At 44.3% G+C, this 25418-nt stretch overlaps 1 protein-coding gene across 1 annotated transcript in view; it reads right to left on the bottom strand.

Moving 5' to 3' along the window:
• Positions 1 to 25418, bottom strand: part of LOC126248064 (D-beta-hydroxybutyrate dehydrogenase, mitochondrial-like) — a 238693-nt gene that overhangs the window by 23769 nt on the left and 189506 nt on the right. Inside the window, exon 3 of the mRNA XM_049948705.1 lies at positions 12910 to 13078. Within this exon, the coding sequence (XP_049804662.1) occupies positions 12910 to 13078 (169 nt within the window). The remainder of the gene's footprint in view (positions 1 to 12909; positions 13079 to 25418) is intronic.

The raw sequence follows: 25418 nt of genomic DNA, 5'->3' as shown, positions 1-25418 counted from the left end.
TCTAGGTAGGCCTGCACCAATTTACTGCATTCCTACACTTGCAAAATAGGCTTAAGGATCATCAGCCTCGTTTTAGAGTCTTGAGACATGGTTAAGTCTTACAGTGCTCCAAAATCTATGAATAAACCCTGTAGCTGCCTAATTGCATTCAGAAAGATTACGAGATTTACCTACTGGACTGGAAAACGTACAGCTTTAATGGTTAATACACCACCTCAAGTTACGGCAGTAGTCCCCACCGAGTCAACACAGGGCAAAATTTACAAGTCATCACCAAAACACCACACTCCACGTTTACTTGGAAACAAATATAATTTATTGGCTCGCCAAGTCCGTATCTTTTATCAAACACCTATCCGCAGGTAACTAATGGATTCACGCACTGCTACAAGGGTGCGCCTACTTAGATGAGTGGTGACGTGTTCGCGTACCACGCAACGAGCCCTGGTCCGATTCCCGGCCTGGTTGGAGATTTTCTCCGCTCGCGGACTGGGTGTTGCGTTGTCCTCATCATTATTTCCTCATCATCACCGACACGCAAGTCGCCCAATGCGTCGTCACCTGAAATAAGACTTGCAACTCGGCGGCCGAACTTTCCCAGTTGCTGCCTCCCGGCAAACAATGCCACAGATCTTTTCATTTACTTTTACTGCTACGAGGCTTCTTCCTAAAAATCACGTACACAGTCACTAAACAGCAACACTCGTCTAGAAAACTTGAAAATGACTAATTATAATTTTCTATGGCAATGTCCAGGACAGCACTTGTGAATTCTTCTAGGTGTTTTGTTCTGAGAAAATAACATTGTGGATCATGGAGGATCACCAACTCCCGACTTGAAGAATGTTAAACATTTGTAAACGACACCTCTGACCCAGAGGGCTTAGGACTTGCCCCTTATACCGAGGAATACTGCCTGCAGACTCCTCTATCCTGCAAGTTGCCAACAGCTTCCCGAAACTGTCTTAATAATTAAGCATCACAGCCTCAGTACCGGAATGCAGACATTTCTTACTCCCACAAATAGCACTTCTTCGGAAAGTGTTGCGTACAAAGTCACTAGTCTGCAACCTAGCCCAGTAGGCTGCAACTACAAACCACTTCAGACGGATTAAGGGAAGACTAACCTTTCAGCCTCAGGCTGGACAAAATCCCATTCCACTGGATGCTGACGATCCCATGGCATGGCCATAAATGATATTTTACAACTCTTTTCGTATAAATAGTGAATTATTGCTTAACAGGTCTCTCCAATGTTTTGTATGCTCAGGATTGTACACTAAAGGTGACTCTGTCAATGACTGCTCATGGCGAGAGACTCGTAACAGTATCCCAGAATGTGGTCACTATTGCTTTCAACACAGACAGCCGTAATCAGTATTTGACGACAACGAACCAAAATGATTCCATATCGAGGAACTATGTTAGAATTCTGTATTTAACTTTTATTTCTATATTCTGTCACCAATTCAGCAATCTCCTATTGTCAAACTTTTAAGTGTAATGCGCTTGGTGTCCCTTCATTTGGTCCTTTCCGCTTAGATTTCCCCCTCTGAAGTCGGTTTACCATGGGAGAAGGACTGAAAGTGTCCAGTTCGTGATTAGCAGACTGTGCGCCGTTACTTTGGCGACCTACCGAGTGGAACTATTGGAAATAATGTTGACTATCTGTCGTATCAGGGCATATAACAGGTCCCAGTGATGCTCCCTCGACTGAGTGAGTTATGTACCGGCAACAGGAGTCAAATTTCCCTACTTTTCGTACCATATCCTAAGACCCTCTCCATAACAGACATTGAATACGACACTGACTTCTGACTTTTACTATTAGATCTAGTTTGAAACTGACAAGGAATTCCACTTTTGGTTTCTACTTTCGATTCAAGTGGTGTGCTAACTCCAGATACATTCTTCTTGGTACAGATTTCGTTCACATTGGCCAAATTCGTGTAGATACAGGATATGTAGATGGAGTGTAGCAAGCAACACATTGTGCGACCTGTTAAAGAATCTCTGTTCCCTCTCAGGGATTGCCCTCATCTTTTACTTCGGGCTGCCTTTCTCGTTGAGTGTTTCGAAGATTTTATCTTTTCTTAGTCTCTGCAATATTAACATGCGGACGTCAACGTAGTAAAAAAGCAAGGTAAAGCTCATGTTATGCACAGTTTCCTTTGTGGTCAATACGTCTTTCATCGGTAGATATATTCAAAAATAGTATAAAAGTAATCCTGTGCCACATATGAATGATCCAACTATGCAACGAAAACAAGAAGCTATATTAGTAGAAGATTCACGTAATCCTTCCTTGCTGCCCACCGACGATACTGCCATTCTCTACAACTTAGCAAAGTAAAACTGTTTTGATTTTATTGCAAACACGAACGTTACACGTTTTGTCACATAGTCTTTCAAGAGAAGATGGCATCTTACGGATAATTAACTTTTTATTGTGACTGGACCATGTTTCTTGGGCAAAATTGTAAAATAAGAACAATATTCGCGAGAAACAATGGAAAGAAATAACATTAACGCAGAGAAAGACCTTAGATTTCTTGATAGAGATAACGAATCTCACGTGTTGAGCTAGGCACTACCTCAGAACACGAGCTGAAAGGCTGCTGCCCAAAAGGAGAAGAAGACTGGTGTTTAATCAAACTTGTCATTTTTTTTATATTTACTGAAGCTGTAGCATATGTTAATGCAACCCAGCAACAACACAGAACCATGTTGTAGACAGGCTGTCCATTTCCAAAACAACGTAGTCTCTAATGACTTTTCTGTCGACAGGTCATTGAACGATAATATTTACTACTTGCGGGAGGCTTTAGAGCAGGCGTGTCCAACCCGCGGGTCGCATGCGGCCCAAGCAAGTACCAACGCGATACAAAAAAAGAACCGTTTATGTAAAGATACCATAAACAAAATTTTACTACCGCGACCCATCCCGTTCTCTCTCTCTTTTTCTTCTTCTCCTTTTTTCCCATGACGGTTTTGAAAATCGGTCGCAGGAGGCAACACCTCCCGAAAAAGTGCTATAAGTGGAGGCAACAAATCACGAATGAAAATGACTGCATTCTTCAGCTTCTGAGGTTGAGTGACTGAAAAGCATGAATGTTAAAACATTTTCGTGGAGCAGTTTTCGAGTTTGCGAATACAGGAGTCTGCCAGCAGCCATTATGGGCTGTAGTAGGCAAGTCTTGTACCCTGTGGATCCGAGTTGGTTTTTCGAAGTGCAAGTCCAAAGTAGGTAGTCAGTCATCCTTAGTGATCAATCAAGTTACTTTTCCAGTAGGAAAGGCCTGCAAGAATCCGAAAGTGCGTTCCTATGCACGATCGTGGAATTGTGATTGAAGTATTTTCAGTTTAGTGGGTGAGTGGTGCAGTTTAGTGATAGAGTACGTTCTCAGAGCCATTTGAGTATGTGCTCGGTAGATAGAGGCCTCATATCTGAGTGTGGATCCAGTAGCCAGCTGCAGGTGATATAGTCAGTTAAAACGATGGCAATGGCGAGGCTTCACTGAAGCCAATAATATTCCATCTGTTTCTCTAGAAACTCCTTGTGTAATGTTTTTCCGCGTCTTTTGACCAAAAGACTTTGAAATATGTTCCTGTATTGTTGTTGCAGAGGTTATCGGTGGAAGTTGTAGTTGCAGGCGGTGTATGAACTGTTAGCAGGGTACATTTTCCAGTCTTGTGGTTGAATCTCAGTAGCTTTCCGAAAGTAGTTACATTGATAAAGGACAGTAGTCACTTAGAAGTAACGAAAATTTTAACCCCTTTCTCGCCGGTCAAAGCAAGGATGGCGATACGTTATTAAACGTTTTCGGGTAAATCTGTGAAGCAGTACGTCGTGTAACTTGTTTTACGAGCCACACACAGCTAAGAGTGGCCGCGTCAGCGAGTGGAACTTTGCGCGGCGCCACAGAACCATTGAGGACAGACGAAAGGAAAGTTTTACATGAAACGTCGTATTCTGTTGTGTAAATCGCATATTGGTGGCAACTTTGAGCAACTCGTGTAACATCATTTTGTCATAAGGAAGCCTGTATGAGATGTCACCGAAAATTTTACCTGGAATTTGAATGTTTCGCCCAGTCCGCGGTACTAACATCTGCCGCTAGGCGTTTCTAGTTTTGTCTTTCAACTGCCAATCTGCTAAGTGGGCGTCGTCGTGAGTGCATCGGTGTGAACGTTGTTACTGATTCCTTTGCACACTGTCCCACTGTGCGTGCGAATTTCTAAATGGCGGACTTGACGAACAAAGGATCTGCATTAAGTTTTGTTAAAAGCTCCACAAAACTGCAGCTTAAAACTACTCCATGCTGAGAGAGGCTTTTGATGAGCAAAATTTCAGCCGAGCAATCACCTACGTGTTCAGTAAGGTCTTCGAGACCATCCTCTCTCACCGTATTCACTGCCACCTTACCCAGCACCACCTCCTTCCCCTTACCCAGTGTGGCTTCCGGCCTTCCTTCTCAGCTGACGACCAGCTCCTTAACCTTACCAATCTTCTTTCCCTCCAACTTAACTCCTGTCACTCTACTATCTTTGTTTCCCTTGACCTTCAGAACGTCTACAACCGTCTCTGGCATCCTGGGCTCCTCTTCAAACTCCAGACCTATGCTCTCCCCATCAAATTCGTCCGTCTCGTTGCTTCCTTCCTCTCCCGTCGTCCCACCTATGTGACTATCTACAATTCCAACTCCCGTACTCTCTATCTCTCTGCTGGCATGCCCCAAGGCTCCGTCCTTTCCCCTCTCCTCTATCTCCTATACACTGCTGATATGCCCAAACCTCCCCTACCTGTTCATCTCCTCCAATTTGCTGATGACACTGCCTTCCTAGCCCTATATCCTACCCTTCAATGGTCCCAACGTACCCCCCAAGCCCACCTTCACCAATTCACTGCTTGGTGCAACCAGTGGTTCCTCCACATCAACCCCTCCAAGACCCAGGCGATCATCATAGGCCGCACCACCCTCTCTCTCCATGATTTTTACCTCACCATTTATGGCTGTCCTATCCACCTCACTCCTACCCTCAAACACTTTGGCCTCACCCTCGACCACCACCTCACCTGGACTCCCATCTCCTTACCATCCAGCATAAAGCTCACAACAGACTCCGCCTCCTGAAACTCCTGTCCAGCCAGACATGAGGTCTGCATTCTTCCACCATCCTTCACACCTACAAATCCTTGATCCGCCCCATCCTCTGTTATGCCAGCATTGCTTGGATTTACACCCCTCCCGGGTTTATGAATCACTCCAAATCCTCAAACGCCATGCACTCCGCCTCACCTTCCGCATCCGCCTTCGCATCTGCCTTCCGTCCCCCACGCGCATCCTCTACGACCTCATCCGCTTTCCCCACCTTCTCCTTTTCCTTGAACACATCCACACACTATATATTGTCCACTGCCTTGATCCCACTCACCCCCTGGTGTCTCCCTTCCTCTCCAACCTCAGCCCTTTCCCACGCCTTTACTGTATCCCACCCTCTCTCCATCTCCACACCCTCCACCTCCTTTCCCAACCCAACTACCACCATCTACCCCCCCCCCCCTGGATGATGAGCTTCACCCGGACATCTACCCTTCCTACCAAATCTAACCCCATCTTCCTCCTGCTTTCTCCTCAGGGCTCCCTCTCCTCCCCCTCCCTTTTCCTGAGCGGCTTTCCCTTCCTCCTCCCCCTCCCTCTCTTGTGCTTCTGTTCAGTGTCTCTGCACTCCCTCCTGCCTTGTCTTCCCTCTTCCTCTCGTGCCCCACCTGTCTCCTGCCACTTGGTGCACCCGCTGACGCCCCCTACTCCTTTCATCCCGCCCCCCTCTCCCGCTGCACCTTGCTCTCCCCTCCTTTTCCATCCTCTCAGGCCTCTCCCTCGACAAGTCCCACCTGGCAGTTTTATTCTTCATTGTGTGTGCTCCAAGTGGGTTTACAGTGTGTTGTTCTGGAGTGTTTTTAATACTATGGCCAACTTTTAACCTTTGGGTGTGACTTCAGTATCTTTTTTTTTGTGTTCTACGATTCGCCAACTGTGTTTTTTAACTTTATGTCGACTTTTTTTAATTGCCCCCCCCCCCCATGAACGTCTCCATGTCAGAGTATTTTTAACCCCATTATCTCCCCTTACTCTGTTTTATGTCCCTGTTTTTATCACCTTATATGTAATATTTCATTCTTGTATTAGTTGTTATATCACTCAGCTGAAGAGCGGCGGATTGTGCCGCTGACAGCCTTCCCCTGTCCATAGGGGGCAGGGGAATGAAATCACAATAATGAAAAAAAAAGCCGAGCAAGAACATTTGAATCGTTTAAGCAATATATATGTGTCTGGGAACCCTATGGCACATCACAAACAGTTGGACCAACGATAATTGTGCACAACTCTGAGAACGATCACGAAAATATGTGAAGTGATCCATGAAGACAGAAGGCAGACAATCCGTGATGTTTGTGAAACCGTGGGAATTTCACATGGGACATGTCAACGCATACTAGCTGATGAACTGAGCACGAAATGAATTGCAGAGAAGTTTGTTCCAGATCATTGGGTTCAAGTGTACACTGAATTTCAAACAGCAGTTTGAAATCATCCGAATTTCCTGTCCAGGATCTTCGCAGTCTACAGTCAGCCACCCAGGTGGAAGGAGCATTCAGCAGTAGCAGCGCCAGCAGTTGGTGTTAGTACACAGCCTATAGCTGAGTTCAATGCCTTTTTTTAACTAGCTTCTGACAGGAAGTGAATGTTGTCTGTTTTTACTGATTGACTAATGTTAATTTACATTAGAGCTTGCGTAATTATTTCCTTCAGCTTTTGTGAAAGCCAAGTTTGTAGTGAAGCTTCAGACTGCCATTTGTGCTAGCATAGTCTAATGCACTTTGAATTTGTCACAGTTGCGACCAGTAGCTTACTAGTAAATCTGTGGTCATGGTCAGTCGCCCAGGTGGGAAGAGCGTCCAGCAGCGACAGCTGTGTTAGTAAACAGCATTTAATTTATTTCAGTACCTTTTTTTTTAAAAAAAAAAAAGAGCATCTGACTAGACGTGAACTTTATCTGTGTTTTTGTCTGATTTGTTAGTGTTTATTTGCATTTACATTCCGTATTTATTTCCTGCAGTAGCTTTAGTGAGACTGGGTCTCTAGTAACAAGTCACTGTTGATACATCTGTTGTCAGCAGAGAAATTTAATTTTGTTTTAACCTGCATATCTTACGATCGTAGGCTGTAGTGAGAACCCTACAGAGCAGATTTTGGTGTTTATTTATTCTTCTCGTTTATATTTTGTGTACGTGCCAACTTCAGTAGTGCCACAGTTGGGTAATTGTCTCTGTTTTTTCTCTGTTAGTACAGACTGCTTTGTTTGCATTTTTTTGAGATTTAATACAGTTTTTTACACAGTGTGATATGGATAAGGACTGTGCTTTCTATGTACGGACACAAGGGGAACTGGCCATTGTCCGTAAACAGCTGGAAGCTGCATTGTCCATTGTCAGCAGGCTTCTGGTTGCTGCTCAAAGCTGCGCGACAGCAGGGCACCCGAGACGAGACCTGTAACATCTTTGGTGCTGATAGAACCCCGTGGTGACCTGGTTGTAGCTGCAACTCCGATTCGCAACATCTGACCTGTCTGTTTCACTCAAGAGTGAGTGGCGAGCAGTGGTAAGTTCGCACGTCTCCGGGCGGAAGGTGAAAGTGGAACTTGTTGCATGGTTGGCTCCTTACACCTTGGCTACTTGTACGAGCTGCTACTCAGTGTCGATAATACTTCTGAGCCAGTGTCGACTTGGTACATATTCTGGGTGGTCTCGTTCAAGAAGTGGACGAGGCTCTGCCAGCAGCTATCAAGTGCACTGGCAGCAACCTGTGACTCATGTAGGCGCGTATGGTGCCTACCACTTGGGTTCTAAGGCTATCCTCAGTTCCTAGAGGTGGATGGCTGATTTGGCGAAGACAGCTAGCACTGCATGCAGGATGCAGGCTAAGCTCGCTATTTGTAGCATTGTACTCAGGGTCAGTCACCGCCATCTGGTTTGGAGCAATGTGGAAGTCTAAACCAGAAGCTCAGACGATTTGCAATGGTATTAGTTGCCAGTTTTTCGACCTTTGCAATTGGGTGGAGAGCTGTAGGGATCCCCTTGGTGTGCTGTACATGCAGGAAGCGGCTGCTGTGGCAGCGGAGTACATATGGTGTTCATATGGGGGTTCTTAAGGTTAGAGGAACACCCCCTTGATATCAGAGATAAATTGCCTGTCAAAATCGAAGATACTTTACTGTCAGAGAAAGCTCATTCCCGCAGATCGGAAACGGAAGAGGATTATTAAACTGCAGGAGCATCCGTGGTAAGCGCCCAGCATTGGTATCGCTTAGTGAAGTTATAATGTCCACATAATATTAGGAACAGAAAATTAGTTGGAACTGTAAGTGAATAGCAACGAAATCGTAAATTCAGATAGAAATATTTTATCTTAAGGAAATTAGTTGGAACTGTAAGTGAATAGCAACGAAATCAAAAATTCAGATAGAAATATTTATCTTAAGGACAGGTTAGTTGTCAGTGGTGATGGAATATTTATTGCAGTAAACAATTCGATAATATCTACCAAGGTTAGCAGGGATTTAAAAAAATGGTTCAAATGGCTCTGAGCACTATGGGACTTAACAGTGGAGGTCATCAGTCCCCTAGAACTTAGAACTACTTAAACGTAACTAACCTAAGGACATCACACACATCCATGCCCGAGGCAGGATTCGAACCTGCCACCGTAGCGGTCGCGCGGTTCCAGACTGAAGCGCCTAGAACCGCTCGGCCACTCAGGCCGGCCAGGGATTCAAGGTGTGAATTAACCGAGGCGAAGTTGAGCATCAAATGTGGGTCAAAAATGCTAATCAGATGCTTTCATAGACCACCTGCATCAGGAGCTGTAGTGGTAGAGCGCTTCACGGAGAACATGAAGAATTTTGTGTATAAGTTTCCTGATCATACTGTTATAATCGTGTGCCAGCTACAGATTGGGGGTGTCATGCACCAAGAGGGGCGTCGTTTGGCATTTACCGCCGTGATCTGTAGCTTATGAGCAGCCGCTCGACCATGAAATCCAAGTTTTCTCACCTCCCGCGTAACTGTCATAGTACTTGCAGTGGATCCTGACGCAGTCTGGTATTCCTGTGTGATGGTCTGGATAGATGTCTGCCTGTTACACATCACGACCCTCTCCAACTGTCAGCGGTCTCTGTCAGTCAACAGACGAGGTCAGGTCGGCCTGTACGTTTTCGTGCTGTACATGTTATCACTTCACTATCACATCGGAAACGGTGGAGCTAGGGATGTTTAGGAGTGTGGGAATTTCGCGTACAGACGTATGACACAACTGACACCCAATCACATGACTACATTCGAAGTCCGTGAGTTCAACGGAACGCCCCATTCTGCTCTCTCACGATGTCTACTGACTACTGAGGTCGCTGATGTGGACTACTTGTCAGTAGGTGGCAGCACAATGCACCTAATATGAAAAACGTATGTTTTTGAGGGTTTCAGGATACTTTTGATCACATAGTGTAGCAAAGCCAGAAGCCAGTAATGGATTGCAGAAGGACCTACAAGAGGACTGAAGAATGGAACAGGGACTGGCAGTTGACCCTGAACCTAAATCAATGTAGCATATTGTGCATGCATACGAAAGGTAATCACTACTATAAAACTAAACTATTGGTGACAAATTGCTAGAAACAGTAACTACTGTAATATATTTAGGAGCTTCTATCTGGAGCCACCCTAAGTGGAATGACTGCATAAAAGAATAGTAAGAAAAGAACATACCAGACAAAGATTCATAGGTAGAATCTTAAGAAAATATAATCTGCATCGATACTCTGCAATTTACCGTACAATGAGTGGCGGAGGGTATCCTGTACCACCACTAACCATTTCCTTTTCTGTTCTACTCGCAAACAGAGTGAGGGGAAAACGACTATCTATATGCCTCGACATGAACGCTAATTTCTCGTATCTTATCTTCGTGACCCTTACCCACATTGTATGTTGGCGGCAGTAGAATCGTTCGGCAGTCAGCTTCAAATGCCAGTTCTCTAAATTTTCTCAATATTGTCTCTCGAAAACAATGTCGCCTTTCCTTCAGGTATTCCCATTTGAGTTCCCGAAGGATCTCCGTAACATTTGCACGTTGTTTGAACCTACAAGTAACAAATCTAGCAGCCCACCTCTCAATTGCTTCAATGTCTCCCTTCAGTTCGACCTGGTATGGCTCTCAAACACTCGAGCAATACTCAAGAATAGGTCACACCAGTGTCCTATATGCAGTCCCTGTTCCAGCGTAACGACAAGCGCCGGCACGAAGATGAGGAACCCGAGAGCAGAGAAGGCTGTGAGACGACGTCAGCCAATAGTACGCCGACTAGGACCGCACCACGACAGGAGCGACCTCTATCTGAAGAGAATATAAGCGCCGCTGCTGCAAGCCGCGGCCAGACAGTAGAAGATGGATACTAGTAGACCCGGACTAGAAGAGCTGTTACTTGTGATCCACATCCATTACTTGCATGGACATTCTATATAGCGAAAGACATTGTTTATCTGCATGTCACCAACAGCTTGTGACACGACATTGTAAACTAAAGTTAAGTATTGTCAATCTACAGCCGGCTGCTGTGAACGAGCGGTTCTAGGTGCTTCAGTCCGGAACCGCGCTGCTTCTACAGTCGCAGGTTCGAATCCTGTCTCGGGCATGGATGTGTGTGATGTCCTTAGGTTAGTTAGGTTTAAGAAGTTCTAAGTCCAGGCGACTGATGACCTCAGGTGTTAAGTCCCATAGTGCTTAGAGCCATTTGAACCATTTTTTTGTCAATGTACTTTATTGTAATAAAAACCATTAATGTGATTTGCTTGAATGTTGTATAGCTATCCGAGAAAGCAACATCCTTTAGGCACCCTATAAGAAACGAGTGGGCAGGACCTCACACTCTCCTTTAAAGGTGAACCACTTTTTCGTAAGATGCTCCCTATAACCCCAAGTCGACGATTCACATTCCCTACAACAGTTCTCTCACGCTCGTTCCATTTCATATTGCTTTGCAACGTTATGCCCAGATACTTAAAAGACTTAGTTGTGTCAAGCAGGACACTGGTACTACTGTATCGGAGCGTTACAGGTTTGTTCTTCCTACTCATCCTCCTTAACTTATATTTTTCCAAATTTAGAGCTAGCTGCCAGTCACACTGACTAGAAATTTTGTCTAAATCGTATTGTATCTTCCTACGGTCACTCAATTTCGACACCTTACCGTACACCACAGCATCATAAGCAAACCGCAAATTGTTGCTCAGAGTGGGTCCGCTAAATCATCTATGTATAAAGAGAAAAACAGCAGTCCTATCACGCTTCAGTTGGGCACTCCTGACAATACACTTGTCTCTGATGAACGCTCGCCGTCGAGGACAACATACTGGGTTCTATTACTGAAGAAGTCTTCGAGCCACTCACAATCTGTGAACCTATTCCACATGCTCATACCTTCGTTAATAGCCTTCAATGGGGCTCCGTGTCAAACGCCTTCGGAATTCTAGAAATATGGCAACTACCTGTTTCCGTTCGTCGATACTTCGCAGTATATCGTGTGAGAAAAGTGCAAGCTTTGTTTAGCATGGGCGATGCTTTCTGAAACCCTGCTGATTCGTAGGCATTAACTCCTCAGTCTGAAGATAGTTCGTTATATTCGAACTGAGAACGTTTTCGATGATTCGGCAGCAAACCGAAGTTAATGATATTGGTCTGTAATTTTGCGGGTTCGTCCTTTTACGCTTCTTATACACTAGAGTCACCAGTGCTTCTTCCAGTCGTTTGGGACTTTGTGCAGGGCCAGAGATTCACGACAAATGCAATCTAACGCATCCACTACAGAAGTAGCTCACAAAGCGCTTGTTCGACCGGCTCTCGAGTATTGTTCACCAATCTGGGACCCGTATCAGTATGACTGACAGAAGAGGTAGAGAAGATCCTACGAAGAGTGTCACATTTCGTCACGGAATCGTTCAGACCGCGCGAGAGTGTTACAGAGCCCCAGTGGCAGGCGCCTTGTAGCATCACGGAGAGGTTTACTGTCGAAATTTCGAGAGAATACTTGACGGAAAAGAGTCGTACAACATAGTATTTTCTCCTACATACGTCTCGCAAAAATTAGAACAAAGACAGAGCTTTACCGACAATTTTTCCCTCTCGCCATTCGCGAATGGAACAAGGACGGGGGCATCATTTATTTAGTGGTACAGAAGTACCCTCCGCCACACACCGTCAGACGGTTTGCAGAGTATCGATGTATACTGCAGACGAATCGTGGGTGTACGGTTATCATCCCGAAACAAAGCAGCAGTAAAGCGGTGTCCCAAAATAGCGCACCAAGTTAGCAGCAACATCGAGTTAGTGCTAACGATTTTTTGTTGACAGTCGCGGAATGTCCCACGAGGAATTTATTGTGTGTGGTTAGTAAGTCAAAGGGAAGTTCTACTGTGAAGTTTTGAGGAGATCGATGGAAGATCCTAGACGCAAATAGTCAGTGAGAACGCACCTACACACACCTCGCTCATTGTGCGGCAATTCCTGGCAAGGAATAACATTACGACAGTCCCTCACACACACTTGCGATTTCTTTCTCTTCTCTAAAATGAAACTCAAGTGGAAAAAGCGGCGTTTAATCTTCGTAGAAGTGATTCGAGCAGAATCGCAACTAATTTTGAGCACGATTCATCCGGCAGACGGCCGACAGTGGGAAGATCTCTGGAAGCTCGACGGGATTACTTTGGTGCCGGCAGATATTAAGATGCTAGTTACGTTTCTGATGTTGGGTAGCAGCTGATATATTAGGGTAAGAAAGGTGAGGGTGCAGTACCAGCGCTGGGGCTGGGCAGCTTCTGGCGGACGAGGGCGACGACGGCGCGGATGTCCGCCTCCGACGTGACGTCCAGCTGCAGCACGTGCAGCCGCCCGGACGCCTCCTCGCGTAGCTTCTGCCCCACGGAGTCGTTCGCGTTCGTGAAGCCGGCAAAGACCGTGAATCCCTGCGAACACACACAACACACACTGCATATCTCCGTCATTACCTAAGGAACTAACCACGGAAATAACCACACCGGGCAAAAATATTAGTCACTCGCAGCAGAAATTTCGCTAATACTACCTGTAGCACTGATAATGGCTTAAGTTGAGCGAGGAACGTAGATCACAAGTTCTTTTGGGCATGCCACGTCATTAACAATTAGATCCTGTGGAAATACCGAGTTGCGAGGGTATCGAGAGTATCGGGACAACCTGCGTCTCATTCCAGAGTACCGTTATCCGAGATGGCGGCGATGACGTCATCCGAGATGGCAGCGATGACGTCATTCGAGATGGCGGATTTTGGAGGGAAGTTTGAATTTTGGCGCGAAAGTGCCACGCCCCCTCCCCCACAAAAATGGCAGGAAGTTCAAATTCCAACAGGATAATGCACCACACAACAGTTATCTCTACTAATCTAGGAAAATCTCGGGAAAATAGCTCACTTGGCCTACTTACACTAACCTAAGTCATCCGACTGCCACTTCCTCCTATGAAATGGCGCCAAGTTTGAATTTTGGCGGTAAACAAAAGTCAATTCGCATATCTCTACTAAGCTAAGAAAACGGCGGGAAAGAAAAGACACTTGGACTAACCACAGTCACTCGACCGCCACCCCCTCCTGAGGATTCCTGGGAAAAGGACTTGGACATAAGTCTTTATTTAACCAATTTCGGGCAGATGTGTTCACAACTGGGTTCAGAGCCCAACTAGCTCAGTTCATATCGTCACCACCAGAGGGTGCTACCCTGACATCGGGTGATGACGCAAGTACCGTTATTCAAAATAGCTGCATACATTTTCTTCACCACGTGCTCTAGGACACACAGCCACTGCACGGTCCTCTTAGCGTAACCCAAGATCATCTGCTCTCTCTCTCTCTCTCTCTCTCTCTCTCTCCCTCTCCCTCGTGCGTGTTCATAACAGCATACGCGTCGCATCAGCAGCCCGCGAGCGAGTGACCGCTGACGCCACAGCCTCCAGTCTGCACCTTCATACTCGCACTGGAGATAGTCTTCTGTAAATATCCTAACTACAGTAACACCCACATCACATATCTAACGTATCAATAACTTAAGTACTTAATTCCACTTCAATTTTAATCATATTCAATAACTGAATGTGCCATTTCGATATGCAGTCATCAAATGAGAAGTTCTATATTTTCCCACTAGGAGCGCAGTGGACCTTCATGACCTAGAACCCCCAACCCCTAGAATGCTGCTTCATAGACCTTAGGACTTGGAATCAATTTTCGCGAATGCCACACCCACCTGGACTTGGAATGAAATAGTTAAAGTCTCCACCACGATCCTCAGCCGACCGCCACATCACCCTACCAGCTCATGTTGTCGGGCTAACGTGCACTAACGTGCATAGTGCATGATGTAATCAACATGGTGGGGCGAAATGGCGGGAAAACGACTCTCTCTATTATGGACATAAGTTTTTATTTTGCAGTCAATGTCTCCACCACGAGATCTAGACTTCAACTGACCTAGAGTAAGGAAGGACTGCACTCTATTTAATTTGGAACGTTTTATTTAGGGATGGAGTATATTTATCACACTTGACGCAAAACAGTCGCCATCTTGTGCTTGGGGTCACAATACACAGTCTGCAGACACGCAAACAACTCCTAATTTACCCAGATAATTTAAGTACAGACATTCACACTCCTCCTAAATAATTCAGTGGTGTTATGTGTAGGCACGGTCAGTACTCGTAAACTGTCCAAATAACGCATAGCACAGGCTACAGACCTGCTCGCAAAATAATGCAACCAACGTACGCAGACACCACCCCCTGTCCACTTAGAGCACATAGGAGGCTACTGACAGCCCCGCCAAGTGACGAGGCCGTCAGCTGTCAAACTACACACAGGTGCCTTCAGGCAAGAGGCGGCCACATCCCTATCGTACTTGACACCTGAGAAATTCCTCTCGGAATACTTAATCACATTGGCGACGTTGATGACGCGATCGGACGGGAGAGAAGACCTATTTGCAGAGCGCAGACGCTCCAAGGGCGCGCGCGCCAGGTTTCGTCACTACCCTCGCTCTAACTGTGGTCCGGCGAAGACGTTACAGAAATCCATTCCACAATAGCACAAGATGCTTTCTCCTTAGAGCTTCTAATGGACCATGTGTGACGTTTGGCTGACGATTCGCCGCGCATAGCTACTTACCACCGCAAGCGCATCCAGCAACATTCTCAATGCTATACTGAAGCCAACTCGAATTCTAGTAAATTGCACAGGCCCCCAGAAATACTTAACGTGCCATTTTGTAGCAGTTTTCGTGTTGTCTCAGCTTGTGTGCTCGTAAATTCTGGTCGTAACAGAACCTCTTTACGAAAATAACGCACAATAACGTCGAATGCAGTCTTCTTCGCGGACCTAACGTGGTACCAACTCCATCACATGCTACCCATCCTGCTCTCAACATACGCAAATGTTCTCACAGCTATGTAGAGGCTCCTATATCGCAGCAAAAAGGATGCAAATGATTGGAGCTTTATGATTGGCTCTTATCGAATTTACCCGCCGAATTACTGACGCCGCCGGTATCCAAGCACCATCCACCTCTTCTTTCTCTGACTTCAGCACTAAAATTATGTTACACAGATCGCTAAAGTGCATTGACAGTTAAACCCGTAAACATGTCTATAGGTCATCAAATACATACCAGACTCACAAGGATAATGGAAGCCAGGAACATATCTACAAGTCTAACTACAATTAAATATTACCATTGCTGCTACAGTCTGACACCTATCGTTGTACAGTTAATGTCTCCTCTTGAGGGCTATGCCTCTGGAACCAATCTCACTATATATATCGCACATAATTTTCCATATAAAAAAAATCTTTGTCCGTTTGCGATGTGCTGAATCTTTACATCCCTCACGATAGGACACACAGTCAGCCCCTCTAGTCATGCCACAACATAAACCACACTAACTTTACAATGCAATATATACACATTTTACACAACATAAGCCACAGTAACTTTAGAATGCAATATATACACATACGGTTATCTTTTATATCATTACAGCACCCAAAAAAATTATCGTATGCCTACACTTACACAGACTTTATGTCACCATGCTCCTCAGTCCTAGGGAAGCACGGTCCACCTTTTCTTCCTTTCTAAAGATGTGACATTCAGCCGCAATAAACTATTTTACGCTGACTGTCATATTGCACCGACAACTAAACCTCACAGTTGCCATACGTGTCGTCAAATACGTAAAAGCACCTACTCAATTACACCGTCCTCCCACTGGGGTCAGGAGCTTGAATATTAGTGTGTGAAACCGATCTCCTACTCAGCAATATATCAACGCATATGTCAATGTAGTAAACATACAATTCCTATCCTACACCATACAAAATTACCCGTTTTACATCAGAAAGCCCTCAATCAATCGAAGTCTTTCTCAGAACTGATGTGCAAAGACATGCTCATTCCCCCCTCGGTACAAACGCGCTACTCTTTCTGGTCTGGACCTGCCTGCTCGTGCCACAACATAAACCACACTAACTTTACAATGCAATATATACACATTTTACACAACGTAAGCCACAGTAACTTTACAATGCAATATATACACATACAGTTATCTTTTATATCATTACAGCACCCGAAAAAATTATCGTATGCCTACACTTACACAGACTTTATGTCGCCATGTATTTTTCCCATAACATTACACCATTTTTGCGGTACTTCTCAATATCAAGCACACAGCAGTAGCCTAACGATCGCTAGCGCAACATAATCCCGAAGATGTAGACTGGAAATTATTTCTCTACAAACCCGATACTTTCGCTAGGTAGAGCATGCTCTAGACCACTGAGTAACTAGAAACAAACAAATGAAAAATCATATTTCCACCCGCGAATACCAATCTCGCTGATGTAACAGATTCCAAAACATCCATATACACTCCTGGAAATTGAAATAAGAACACCGTGAATTCATTGTCCCAGGAAGGGGAAACTTTATTGACACATTCCTGGGCTCAGATACATCACATGATCACACTGACAGAACCACAGGCACATAGACACAGGCAACAGAGCATGCACAATGTCGGCACTAGTACAGTGTATATCCACCTTTCGCAGCAATGCAGGCTGCTATTCTCCCATGGAGACGATCGTAGAGATGCTGGATGTAGTCCTGTGGAACGGCTTGCCATGCCATTTCCACCTGGCGCCTCAGTTGGACCAGCGTTCGTGCTGGACGTGCAGACCGCGTGAGACGACGCTTCATCCAGTCCCAAACATGCTCAATGGGGGACAGATCCGGAGATCTTGCTGGCCAGGGTAGTTGACTTACACCTTCTAGAGCACGTTGGGTGGCACGGGATACATGCGGACGTGCATTGTCCTGTTGGAACAGCAAGTTCCCTTGCCGGTCTAGGAATGGTAGAACGATGGGTTCGATGACGGTTTGGATGTACCGTGCACTATTCAGTGTCCCCTCGACGATCACCAGTGGTGTACGGCCAGTGTAGGAGATCGCTCCCCACACCATGATGCCGGGTGTTGGTCCTGTGTGCCTCGGTCGTATGCAGTCCTGATTGTGGCGCTCACCTGCACGGCGCCAAACACGCATACGACCATCATTGACACCAAGGCAGAAGCGACTCTCATCGCTGAAGACGACACGTCTCCATTCGTCCCCCCATTCACGCCTGTCGCGACACCATTGGAGGCGGGCTGCACGATGTTGGGGCGTGAGCGGAAGACGGCCTAACGGTGTGCGGGACCGTAGCCCAGCTTCATGGAGACGGTTGCGAATGGTCCTCGCCGATACCCCAGGAGCAACAGTGTCCCTAATTTGCTGGGAAGTAGCGGTGCGGTCCCCTACGGCACTGCGTAGGATCCTGCGGTCTTGGCGTGCATCCGTGCGTCGCTGCGGTCCGGTCCCAGGTCGACGGGCACGTGCACCTTCCGCCGACCACTGGCGACAACATCGATGTACTGTGGAGACCTCACGCCCCACGTGTTGAGCAATTCGGCGGTACGTCCACCCGGCCTCCCGCATGCCCACTATGCGCCCTCGCTCAAAGTCCGTCAACTGCACATACGGTTCACGTCCACGCTGTCGCGGCATGCTACCAGTGTTAAAGACTGCGATGGAGCTCCGTATGCCACGGCAAACTGGCTGACACTGACGGCGGCGGTGCACAAATGCTGCGCAGCTAGCGCCATTCGACGGCCAACACCGCGGTTCCTGGTGTGTCCGCTGTGCCGTGCGTGTGATCATTGCTTGTACAGCCCTCTCGCAGTGTCCGGAGCAAGTATGGTGGGTCTGACACACCGGTGTCAATGTGTTCTTTTTTCCATTTCCAGGAGTGTATTTTACAAGCCAACTAAGGTCTTTCCCGTGTCTAGGGAACAGACAAACGTGTCTTCCACATGTCAGATGCACACACCACAATCGATCTTCTCTCAAGCAGTCAACCGAACAATTTACATGGGAGGGAGTAAAAGTCCAGCACAAATGCACTTCCATGCACAATCTTCTCAAATTTCCTCTTGACCACCAAAACCGCTCAACACATACTAAGTATTAGTTCGTTATTCAATCGTCTAGAAATGTCACAGTTAACTCAGATATATTCTTACTCCCAACAGGCCTCTGCATTCAGACATCTGCTGCCGTTAAGGGGAACGTTAATGATTCTCCCCTACAGACCACGCATACATTGAATTATTCCAGAAAACCTGTCACATATATCTTTTATCATTTATTTATTTATTTATTGTACCGTGGGACCAAATTAAGGAGAAGTCTCCATGGTCATGGAACGAGTCAATACATGAAATTATAACACGATATTAGAAACAGATAAAATGAAATATAGAAAAAACATATTCAGGTGACAAGTCGTAAATTTAAATAAAGAAAATCAACAATGTCACACTGGAATTTGCTTAATTTTTTAGCTCTTCCAGGAGCTCCTCGACAGAGTAGAAGGAGTGAGCCATGAGGAAACTCTTCAGTTTAGACTTAAAAGAGTTTGGGCTACTGCTAAGATTTTTGAGTTCTTGTGGTAGCTTATTGAAAATGGATGCAGCAGAATACTGCACTCCTTTCTGCACAAGAGTCCAGGAAGTGCATTCCACATGCAGATTGGATTTCTGCCTAGTATTAACTGAGTGAAAGCTGCTAACTCTTGGGAATAGGCTAATATTGCTAACAACAAACGACATTAAAGAAAATATATACTGTGAGGGCAATGTCAGAATTCCCAGACTATTGAATAGGGGTCGACAAGAGGTTCTCGAGCTTACACCACATATAGCTCGAACAGCCCGTTTTTGAGCCAAAAATACCCTTTTTGAATCAGAAGAATTACCCCAAAAAATAATACCATAATACATAAGCGTATGAAAATATGCGAAGTAGACTACTTTTCGTGTTGAAGTGTAACTTATTTCAGATACTGTTCTAATGGTAAATAAAGCAGCATTTAGTTTCTGAACAAGATCCTGAACATGGCCTTTCCACAACAGCTTACTATCTATCCGAACCCCTAGCAACTTGAACTGTTCCGTCTCGATTATAATATGCCCATTCTGTCTGATCAAAATATCGGTTCTTGTTGAACTGTGAGTTAGAAAGTGTAAAAACTGAGTCTTACTGTGATTTAGCATCAAATTATTTTGCACAAGCCACGAACTTATTTCATGAACTATGTTATTTGATACTGTTTCAATATTACACACAAGATCCTTCACTATCAAGCTGGTGTCATCAGCAAACAGAAATATTTTTGAATCACCTGTAATACTAGAAGAAATATCATTTATATAAACAAGAAACAACAGTGGCCCCAGCACCGACCCTTGGGGAACGCCCCATTTAACAGTGCCCCATTGGGACTGAACATCACTACCACTCTCAATATTGCGAACCAATTGTAAGCTACTCCCCTTACTCCATAATGGTCCAACTTCTACAGTAACATTTTGTGGTCAACACAGTCAAAAGCCTTCGTTAAATCAAAGAAAACACCTAGCGTTCGCAACCTTTTATTTAATCCGTCCAAAACTTCAAAGAGAAAAGAGAATATAGCATTTTCAGGTGTTAAACCATTTCTAAAACCAAACTGAACATTTGACAGCAAATTATGTGAATTTAAATGCTCCAGTAACCTTGTATATACAACCTTCTCGATAACTTTAGCAAACACCGATGGCATAGAAATAGGTCTATAATTGTCAACATTATCCCTGTCTCCCTTTTTATAAAGTGGCTTCACTACCGAGTACTTTAATCGGTCAGGAAACCGACCACTCCTAAAGGAAAAGTTACAGATATGGCTAAGTACAGGGCTAACATAAATAGAACAATACTTCAGTATTCTGCTAGATACCCTGTTATATCCATGAGAGTTCTTGGTCTTTAGTGATTTAATTATTAACTCAATCTCCCTCTTGTCAGTATCATGGAGGAGCATTTCAGGTAACAGTCTCGGAACACTTTTTTCTAAGAGCGCTATATGATTCTCTGTTGGGACTAGGTTTCTATTTAGTTCACCTGCTATATTCAGAAAGTGATTATTAAATACTGTACATATATGCGACTTATCAGTAACATGGACATTCCCACTATGCATTGATTCTATATTCTCGACCTGTCTCTGCAGACTAGCCACTTCCTTTACGACTGACCATATGGTTTTAATTTTATCCTGAGAATTAGCTATTCTATTTGCATATCACATACTTTTTGCCTTCCTAATAAATATGTTTTTTTCCTCCCCATGAACCATGGAACTTGCCATTGGTGGGGAAGCTTGCGTGCCTCAGCGATACAGATGGCCATACCGTAGGTGCAACCACAACGGAGGGGTATCTGTTGAGAGGCCAGACAAACATGTGGTTCCTGAAGAGGGGCAGCAGCCTTTTCAGTAGTTGCAGGGGCAACAGTCTGGATGATTGACTGATCTGGCCTTGTAACATTAACCAAAACGGCCTTGCTGTGCTGGTACTGCGAACGGCTGAAAGCAAGGGGAAACTACAGCCGTAATTTTTCCCGAGGACATGCAGCTTTACTGTATGATTAAATGATGATGGCGTCCTCTTGGGTAAAATATTCCGGAGGTAAAATAGTCCCCCATTCAGATCTCCGGGCGGGGACTACTCAAGAGGACGTCGTTATCAGGAGAAAGAAAACTGGCGTTCTACGGATCGAAGCGTGGAATGTCAGATCCCTTAATCGGGCAGGTAGGTTAGAAAATTTAAAAAGGGAAATGGATAGGTTAAAGTTAGATATAGTGGGAATTAGTGAAGTTCGGTGGCAGGAGGAACAAGACTTTTGGTCAGGTGATTACAGGGTTATAAATACAAAATCAAATAGGGGTAATGCAGGAGTAGGTTTAATAATGAATAAAAAAACAGGAGTGCGGGTTAACTACTACAAACAGCATAGTGAACGCATTATTGTGGCCAAGATAGACACAAAGCCCCTGCCTACTACAGTAGTACAAGTTTATATGCCAACTAGCTCTGCAGATGATGAAGAAATTGATGAAATGTATGACGAGATAAAAGAAATTATTCAGGTAGTGAAGGGAGACGAAAATTTAATAGTCATGGGTGACTGGAATTCGTCAGTAGGAAAAGGGAGAGAAGGAAACATAGTAGGTGAATATGGATTGGGGGGAAGAAATGAAAGAGGAAGCCACCTTGTAGAATTTTGCACAGAGCATAACTTAATCATAGCTAACACTTGGTTCAAGAATCATAAAAGAAGGTTGTATACCTGGAAGAATCCTGGAGATACTAAAAGGTATAAGATAGATTATATAATGGTAAGACAGAGATTTAGGAACCAGGTTTTAAATTGTAAGACATTACCAGGGGCAGATGTGGATTCTGACCACAATCTATTGCTTATGAACTGCAGATTGAAACTGAAGAAACTGCAAAAAGGTGGGAATTTAAGGAGATGGGACCTGGATAAACTGAAAGAACCAGAGATTGTAGAGAGTTTCAGGGAGAGCATAAGGGAACAATTGACAGGAATTGGGGAAAGAAATACAGTAGAAGAACAATGGGTAGCTCTGAGGGATGAAGTAGCGAAGGCGACAGAGGATCAAGTAGGTAAAAAGACGAGGGCTAATAGAAATCCTTGGGTAACAGAAGAAAAATTGAATTTAATTGATGAAAGGAGAAAATATAAAAATGCAGTAAATGAAGCAGGCAAAAAAGGAATACAAACGTCTCAAAAATGAGATCGACAGGAAGTGCAAAATGGCTAAGCGGGGATGGCTAGAGGACAAATGTAAGGATGTTGAGGCTTGTCTCACTAGGGGTAAGATAGATATTGCCTACAGGAAAATTAAAGAGACCTTTGGAGAGAAGAGAACCACTTGTATGAATATCAAGAGCTCAGATGGCAACCCAGTTCTAAGCAAAGAAGGGAAGGCAGAAAGGTGGAAGGAGTATATAGAGGGTTTATACAAGGGCGATGTACTTGAAGACAACATTATGGAAATGGAAGAGGATGTAGATGAAGATGAAATGGGAGATAAGATACTGCGTGAAGAGTTTGACAGAGCACTGAAAGACCTGAGTCGAAACAAGGCCCCGGGAGTAGACAACATTCCATTAGAACTACTGATGGCCTTGGGAGAGCCAGTCATGGCAAAACTCTACCATCTGGTGAGCAAGACGTATGAGACAGGCGAAATACCCACAGACTTCAAGAAGAATATAATAATTCCAATCCCAAAGAAAGCAGGTGTTGACAGATGTGAAAATTACCGAACTATCAGTTTAATAAGTCACAGCTGCAAAATACTAACGCGAATTCTTTACAGACGAATGGAAAAACTGGTAGAAGCGGCCCTCGGGGAAGATCAGTTTGGATTCCGTAGAAATGTTGGAACACGTGAGGCAATACTAACCTTACGACTTATCTTAGAATAAAGATTTAGAAAAGGCAAACCTACGTTTCTAGCATTTGTAGACTTAGAGAAAGCTTTTGACATCGTTAACTGGAATACTCTCTTTCAAATTCTGAAGTTGACAGGGGTAAAATACAGGGAGCGAAAGGCTATTTACAATTTGTACAGAATCCAGATGGCAGTTATAAGAGTCGAGGGGCATGAAAGGGAAGCAGTGGCTGGGAAAGGAGTGAGACAGGGTTGTAGTCTCTCCCCGATGTTATTCAATCTGTATATTGAGCAAGCAGTAATGGAAACAAAAGAAAAATTCGAAGTAGGTATTAAAATTCATGGAGCAGAAGTAAAAACTTTGAGGTTCGCCGATGACATTGTAATTCTGTCAGAGACAGCAAAGGACTTGGAAGAGCAGTTGAACGGAATGGACAGTGTCTTGAAAGGAGGATATAAGATGAACATCAACAAAAGCAAAACGAGAATAATGGAATGTAGTCAAATTAAATCGGGTGACGCTGAGGGGATTAGATTAGGAAATGAGACACTTAAAGTAGTAAAGGAGTTTTGCTATTTAGGGAGTAAAATAACTGATGATGGTCGAAGTAGAGAGGATATAAAATGTAGACTGGCAATGGCAAGGAAATCGTTTCTGAAGAAGAGAAATTTGTTAACATCGAGTATAGATGTAAGTGTCAGGAAGGCGTTTCTGAAAGTATTTGTATGGAGTGTAGCCATGTATGGAAGTGAAACATGGACGATAACCAGTTTGGACAAGAAGAGAATAGAAGCTTTCGAAATGTGGTGCTACAGAAGAATGCTGAAGATAAGGTGGGTAGATCACGTAACTAATGAGGAGGTATTGAATAGGATTGGGGAGAAGAGAAGTTTGTGGCACAACTTGACTAGAAGAAGGGATCGGTTGGTAGGACATGTTTTGAGGCATCAAGGGATCACAAATTTAGCATTGGAGGGCAGCGTGGAGGGTAAATATCGTAGAGGGAGACCAAGAGATGAATACACTAAGCAGATTCAGAAGGATGTAGGTTGCAGTAGGTACTGGGAGATGAAGAAGCTTGCACGGGATAGAGTAGCATGGAGAGCTGCATCAAACCAGTCTCAGGACTGAAGACCACAACAACAATAACACTTTTAAGCACCTTACAATACTGTTTGTAATGGGCTGCTGCGTTTAGATTTTGACTGTTTCTAACGTTTTGATATAATTGCCACTTTGTTCTACAAGATATTCTTATCCCTCTAGTCAGCCACCCAGGCTGCCTGTTTGTGCTAGTACCCTGTTTTGAACGTTCTAACGGAAAGCAACTTTCAAAGGGCATGAGAAAAGTCTTGAGAAAAGCATTATATTTATCGTCTACTGTATCAGCGCTATAAACATCTTGCCATTCTTTTTCCTTGATAAGGTTTACAAAGGTCTCTACAGCAACTGGATCAGCTTTCCTAAACAGCTGATGACTATATTTATCACGTGTTGCAGCACAAAAACTTTTAGAGTTAAAATTTGTGCATCATGATCTGAAAGGCCATTCACATTTTTGCTAACAGAATGCCCTTTTAGTAATGAGGAATGAACAAAAATGTTGTCTATAGTTGTTCTACTGTTCCCTTGCACTCTCGTTCGAAAGAATACGGTTTGCATAAGTTTATATGAATTAAGGAGGTCTACCAGCATCCTCTTCCTTGCACAATCACTTATACAATTAATATTGAAGTCACCACATATAACTAACTTTTTGTATTTCCTATAAAGTGAACCAAGAACCTCCTCTAGCTTTAGCAAAAATGTTGTGAAATCGGAGTCTGGGGATCTATAAATAACAACAGTTAGAAGTTTAGCTCCGTTAAATTTAAGTGCACCTGCACAACATTCATCACCTTTTCAGTGCAGAACTTTGAAACATCAATTGACTCAAATGGGATGCCGTTTTTCACATAGATGGCTACTCCCCCACACCGTAAAGAGCTCCTCAAAAAGCTGCTAGCCAACCTGTATCCTGGTAAAGGAAGCCTCTGAATTATCTCCTTATTTAAGAAGTGTTCAGATATACCAATAATTTCAGAGTCAACATCTATAAGCAGTTCACTAACTTTATCTCTAATACCTTGTATATTTAGATGAAATATACTAATTCCCTCATTACTCGGATACCTAAGCTTTGTCAAAAGTGGTTCCTTTGTTAGAAAGACTTCCCTTAAGCAGGAATACCTATCAGCTGACTTCAATCTAAAAAAGGTGCAGCTCTAACACCCACTACTGCAGGAATTTTCCCATGAGTGATCCCACCAACCCCACCTATGCTGTCACCTATAAGCTTTGCCAACCTCCCCTTCCCATACCTGTTGAGGTGCAGGCCA

Source organism: Schistocerca nitens, chromosome 3 (assembly GCF_023898315.1).
Source record: "Schistocerca nitens isolate TAMUIC-IGC-003100 chromosome 3, iqSchNite1.1, whole genome shotgun sequence".
NCBI lineage: Eukaryota > Metazoa > Arthropoda > Insecta > Orthoptera > Acrididae > Schistocerca > Schistocerca nitens.
This window is presented reverse-complemented; position numbering and strand designations above follow the sequence as displayed.